This window comes from Felis catus, chromosome C1 (assembly GCF_018350175.1).
Source record: "Felis catus isolate Fca126 chromosome C1, F.catus_Fca126_mat1.0, whole genome shotgun sequence".
Classification (NCBI taxonomy): domain Eukaryota; kingdom Metazoa; phylum Chordata; class Mammalia; order Carnivora; family Felidae; genus Felis; species Felis catus.
In genome coordinates this window covers 78,861,888-78,867,887 of record NC_058375.1, presented here as the reverse complement: position 1 = coordinate 78,867,887, position 6,000 = coordinate 78,861,888, and the positions used below count along the sequence as shown (strand labels likewise).

General features: G+C 45.5%; 1 protein-coding gene across 1 annotated transcript in view; it reads left to right on the top strand.

Moving 5' to 3' along the window:
- Window positions 1–864: 864 nt before the first annotated feature.
- DIPK1A (divergent protein kinase domain 1A) overlaps window positions 865–6,000 on the top strand; it is a 106,055-nt gene continuing 100,919 nt past the window's right edge. The window contains exon 1 of the mRNA XM_023258911.2: window positions 865–1,004. Within this exon, the coding sequence (XP_023114679.1) occupies window positions 951–1,004 (54 nt within the window). The 5' untranslated portion in view covers window positions 865–950. The remainder of the gene's footprint in view (window positions 1,005–6,000) is intronic.

The following is a 6,000-nucleotide window of genomic DNA, read 5'->3' as shown; positions in this document are numbered from 1 at the left end:
AGCTCTGCCACGTCCCAGGTCTCCTATCTTCAGGACTGCATTTAATTCAGTAATACTTTTCTTTACTTTCTTTTGAGTCAGGGTTCCTGGGTGGGGCCAGGAAAACTCTTTATATGTTTGAAAACAATACGAACTTTTAAAAAGTCAGACTTTTAAAAAGGTAAAAAAAAAAAAAAAAAAAGTTTAAGGCCGTTAAGAGGCGAAATGGCTTGGGGGGCGGGGGGGAGGCGCACACTCAGTTGAGTGGAAAGGAGCCCCGTCCGCTTTCGCTCCGCCACAAGCGCAGAGCCCAGTCCTCGGGGGCTTCGCCGGTAGGCCTTACCCATTGCGGCAGATGCCCCCTGCCCCGGCCGCACCGGACACCGCGCGCGAGGGAGAACGAGCCCGTCCCCACGGAAGGAACCCCAAGCTTCCCTTAAATTTCCATGCAGCCTGCCCAGACACTTCCCGACTGAAGGAGCACTATCCATAGCGAGCGTCAGTCCTGCCAGGAAGGGTGGCTGGGTGGCCGGAGGCGCGGAGAGCGCAGCGTTGCGAGTCGGGAGCCGGCGGCCCCTCGCCGGGCCCGCCCCTCCCCGCGTGGAGTGTGCGACACCCGGGCTTCCGCGGCGCCCTCTGCCTCCTCCGCACGCCTCCCCTTTAAGCGCGAGGCGCAGTTGGATTTATGTCGGCCGAGGCGAGGCGCGACTCCCCTTTATGGCGGAGTCGGCGGCAGCGGCTCTGACAACCGCGGCGGCGGGGCGAGTAGAGCAGGAGGCAGAGCCTCGGGCGGCCGGCCGCTGTCTCCGCAGAGGGGCTGGGGGGGAGTCCGGCCCTCGCCGCCGCGGGGGCGGAGGAGTGGGCGGGCCCGGGCGGGCTGGGGGCGGGGAGGCCGGGGAAGGCGGGGAGCCCGGTCGCCTGCGCTCGGGTCCGCCTCTGACTGCGGCGCGGCGGGGCGATGTGTGATTACCATGGCGAGGAGTCTCTGTCCGGGGGCCTGGCTAAGGAAACCCTATTACCTCCAGGTAGGCCGGCGGCGAGCCCTCCGGGCGCCCTCCCTCGCCGCGCGGGATTCGCCCGCCTCCCTCCTCCCTCGCTGGGTCGGCGCCCGCCCGAAACCCGCTGCCCCCTGCCGTCCGGCACCTGGCGGCGCGCCCTCCCCGGCCGCCCGGGCGCCGCAGCCTCCACGGCGGCGCTGCCCGCGCCCCCCACAGCTGCCCCGGCGCCTCTCGCGCCCCGGCCGCCGGGCTCCGGGGCCCAGGTCGCCCCGCCCGGGCTCGCCCTGGTGCCCCTCGCATTCTGAGAGCCCTGAGACGTGACCCGGGTGCGACCCTACGCCCCTAGCAGTTGAGGCTCGGCAGCCTGGACTCGGGACGTGCCGCCGGCTTCTCCCTGGTCCGGTGCTCTCCTCCTCCTCCCCTGTGGGCCCCGCACGTCGGCTTTTCAAGACTCTGTGTCTTCGGTCTGTGGTGGGAAAGGTGGTGTCATTCCACCATATTTTAGGAAATTATGGCAATTTGTCACATCACTGTTTCTCCAAATCCCCGAGAAGCGACGTGTGCCTTGTGCTGAGCCTCTTGGTTCGGTCTTTCCATCTCACCCGTAATTTAAATGGGAGGTAGGGCTCAGAAGCCCAAATGAGGGGCGGATGGGTGTTTGCTTTCTAAAAGGAAAGGGGACAGTGTCTGGTGCCGATCTCAAATACCCCAGCAATGCAAACGTAATTCTCAGTCATGTCATGTGTACTGTTCGCGTGTTAATCTTTCATGATTTCCCGTTCCACCCTCTGTGCCGCTGCCAGTCTGTGTCTTCGAACCCTACTACTGCCTTCATGTACAGTTGGTCGCCAGGGGGACCTAGTAGACATCGTGAGTAGCTGAGCGCAAATCTATCACCCCAGTGGAAAAACAACTACAAATCAATGCCTCGCGTGGGTCAGCAGCGTTGTCTGCATTCAGAGGACAGTATTCCTTTTACTGCTTACATTAAAAGCCTTAAGGTATCGAAAAATTATTCGAGGACGGGAATTCATGCTCAGCTGGCGCTTTTACAAATTATTTTAAAAGTTGAGAAGAAACCATTGGGGCAAGTAAATCTTTCATTCTTGTCTGGAAATTGCACATGTAAATCGTTACCTTGCAGTGAATCATGCACTGCAGATTGGAAGCATGATTTGACAACCCACTATTTGAAGGGTGTAGGAGTAAAATTAAATGTCCTGGGTCCTTGTAGCAGCTCCACCAGTAGTAATTGTGCTTAAGGAACAGTAGAGCAACCCACTGTAGAATTCAACCTAGGCCAGATACCTCTTTGTAACCCTTTATATGAACAATAGAATATCTTTCCAGACTCTCTCCCCAAAATAAGTTTATTGTGATATTTAAAATGTTTTTCACTAAAACTAACTAGCTACTTGTTTTTAATTTTTGAGATTTTGTGGTAAACTTTATTTTAGACTTCGATTAGTTTGTCTCTAAATGTTCTCCATAAATGGGCTGTGACATTTTTTTGGCACCATACCTCAAGAGCTTTCAGATTGGCCGAATTAAGATTAGTTTTGCAAATAGTTGTGGTTCCATTAATGGCAAACATTTGGTATTTCTGCCTTTCGAAGGTGCACATCATTATATATTACTAAAATAAGGTAAACTTGGATTTTAAGCATTTCAAAAGGATTTGGGGGATATAGTGATATTTTAGTAGGCTACTTCTTTTTTTTTTTTAATTTTTTAAAATGTTTATTTATTCTTGGGAGAGAGGGAGAGACAGAGTGTGAGCAGGAGAGAGGGAGACACAGTACCCCAAAGCAGGCTCCAGACTCTGAGTGGTCAGCACAGAGCGGGATGCGGGACTCGAACTCACAAACTGAGATCATAACCTGAGCTGAAGTCGCACGCTTAACTGACAGCCACCCAAGTGCCCCAGTAGGCTACTTCTATATAAAGAATGATTAAATAAGAAATTATTGATTCTAGTATTATATTTTAGATAAATAAGTTTTAAACTTGGGAACCCAGGGGACTGGTGTTTTAAACAATGTCTTGGTATTAGTATTTATTGTCTTTATGAATTTTCTTGTTAGTTGTGCCTCACTATACTCTTTTAGTTTAACCAGTTAAAAAAAAAAGGCCTTCACATTACTCAAGTGTCATACTTTTTTTCTGATCCCTATTGTCTAAATGCCTCATCTTCTGCTTTTTAGAATTCCTTTACCACTAGGTGCTTCAACCTTGAAATAGTTTTGGGCAAAGTCAGAATATCTCCAACTGAGACCATTAGACAGTACTCAGTTTCTCAGCCACTGAAGATTGAATTAATATATACAGTACTCCTTTTCCTCTTTTCTTGTTTTATTTTTCCTGAGAATAAAATCACGTTCGTTTAAGAACAGCATGAGGCATGAGAACAGAGCTGAGCTTTGTTCATTTGTGCTTCTGGTTCATCATGACCTTGAAAAAGCTTCCTAACTTTTTAGTTCCATAGTTTCCGTATCATAAAGTGGAGATTGTGGTTCTTAACTGAGTACATCACATAAATATAGTGAGGATGAGCTAGATGAAGTTAAGTATTTTTTGTGACATTTTTGCTACATTTTAAATAGAAAAGCATGTGAATTTAAGTAGTAAATACATACAGGTAAATATGTTGAATTCCTTCACCCAAAGATTCCTGGCTATCTACACCACCACCCCCACTTTTATTTATTGAGCATTTATTGGTAATTGATCTAGGTGTATAATATGACTTATCATATTGACTTAGTCATTTACTTAATATTTGTTGGAGGCCTGTCACATCCCAGAAACTTTGTGAGATGGAAGCAATTCTACTGGAGCTAAGCAAATGTCTTTGTGGTCCTTATGGAACTTAAAGTCTAGTTAGGGAGACAAACATTAATTAAATAATCCAGAAATACATAATGACAACAGTAAGTGCAATGAAGGAAAAGGGAAGATGCAGAAGACAACTTGAGAGGAAGAGAACAGTTTCTTTCTCTTTAAAAAAATTTTTTTTTAATGTTTATTTATTTTTGAGAGTGAGTGAGAGAGACAGAGCACGACTTGGGGAGGGCCAGAGGGAGAAGGAGACACAGAATCTGAAGCAAGCAAGCTCCCAGCTCTGAGCTGTCAGCACAGAGCCCCATGTGGGGCTGGAACCCACGAACCATGAGATTATGACCTCAACCGAAGTTGGACACTTAACTGATGGAGCCAACCAGGCGCCCCTAGTTTCTTTCTCTTTTAAAACTATTTTATTATGGAAATTTTTATACATACATAAAGCAGAAAAGAATAATGAACTCTCACCTACCTATCACCTACCCTCAACAATGATCAGTATTTTGTTTCACTTCTCCTGCCAATATCCTCTTTCCAACTAGAGCGGTTTTTTAAAATTATTATTTAAAATTTTTTAATTCTAGTATAGTTATACAGTATTATATATACAGTCAACATAGTGATTCAATAATTCCATATATTACTCTGTGTTCATCATGATAAGTGTACTCTTAATCCCCTTCACTGATTTTACCCATTCCTCCCACCCTCCTTCCTCTCTGGTAACCATCAGTTTATTCTCTGTAGTTAGGAGTCTGGTTTTGGGATGGGTTCTTTTTCCCTTTGTTCATGTATTTTGTTTCTTAAATTCCACATATGGGTCAAATCATATGGTATTTGTTTTTCTCTGACCCACATCTTTCACTTAGCATTACACTCTTTAGCTCCATCCATGTTGTTGCAAATGGCAAAGTGTCATTCTTTTTCGTGGCTGAGTAATATTCTATTACATATATGCAATATAAATGTATGTATATCAACTCTGTATAATCGTGGGTTTATTTCTGAGCTCTCTGTTTCATTGATCTATGTGTCTGTTTTTGTGCCAGTACCATACTGTTTTGATTATTGCAGCTTCATATTAGATCTTCAAGTCTGAGATTATGGATACCTACAGTTTTGTTCTTCTTTTTCAAGATTGCTTTGGCTATTCAGGGTTTTTCATGGCTCTGTACAAATTTTAAGATTATTTGTTCTAGCTTTGTGAAAAATGCTGTTGGTATTTTGTTAGGGCTTGTATTAAATCTATAGATTGCTTTGGGTAATATGGGCATTTTAATAATATTTGTCCTTCCAACCAGCTAAAGTATTTTTTAATGTTTATTTATTTATTTTGAGAGAGAGAGAGAGAGAGAGAGAGAGAGAGAGAGAGAGAGAGAGAGAGAGAAAGAGGAGGAGGAGGAGGAGAGGCAAAAAGAAAGGGAGAGAGAGAATCCCAAACAGGCTCTGCACTGCCAATGTGGAGTCAACTCGGGGCTCAAACCCTCTAACCATGGGATTATGACCCAAGCCAAAATCAAGAGTTGGATGCCTACCTGATTGAGCCACCCAGGTGCCCCCATCAATGCCAACTTTTTAATGCAGGGAGTATTTCTTCCAGAGAAGTGGTGAAGGCACACTTTGTCTGTGGGGCCTCTCTGTCAGTCAGGAGGGCTCATGACCTGCCTGAAATAGATAGCCAACAAACATTTACCTGAGCAACATGGCAAGGCATTATTCTCAGAGCATATTAATTTATAGGTCCATCCTTTCCAGCTATTTTGTTGAAAACTTACCTGAGAAATAGTACTTCCTGGACTGGCTAAATGTTGTGGCACATTGAACAGAGTAGAGTCCTGCATCCGAGATCGGAAACTGTGGGTGTATTAACATGTTTAGACCATTTTTAGGCAGTGTTTTTCTTCCACACATCATTACAATGATACTACTTTTGGCCCACTGGATGTGGTGACCCAGCATGACACCTGCATTTATCTGTTTTTAGCAGTGTGTTTTCTACAAATTAGGATCTACTTTGTTTAGGGTTTACTCAGGTCTGAGTGGGACTGATAACACAGCCTATAATTCCTTAGTTTTAGTTTAGAATACCTTCTTCCTTCTCACTATCATTAAGTCTTGGAAGAATGAAAGTTAAGACAATTTAGAGCAATTTTCTGTATTTAGATTATACACATTTTTCCAC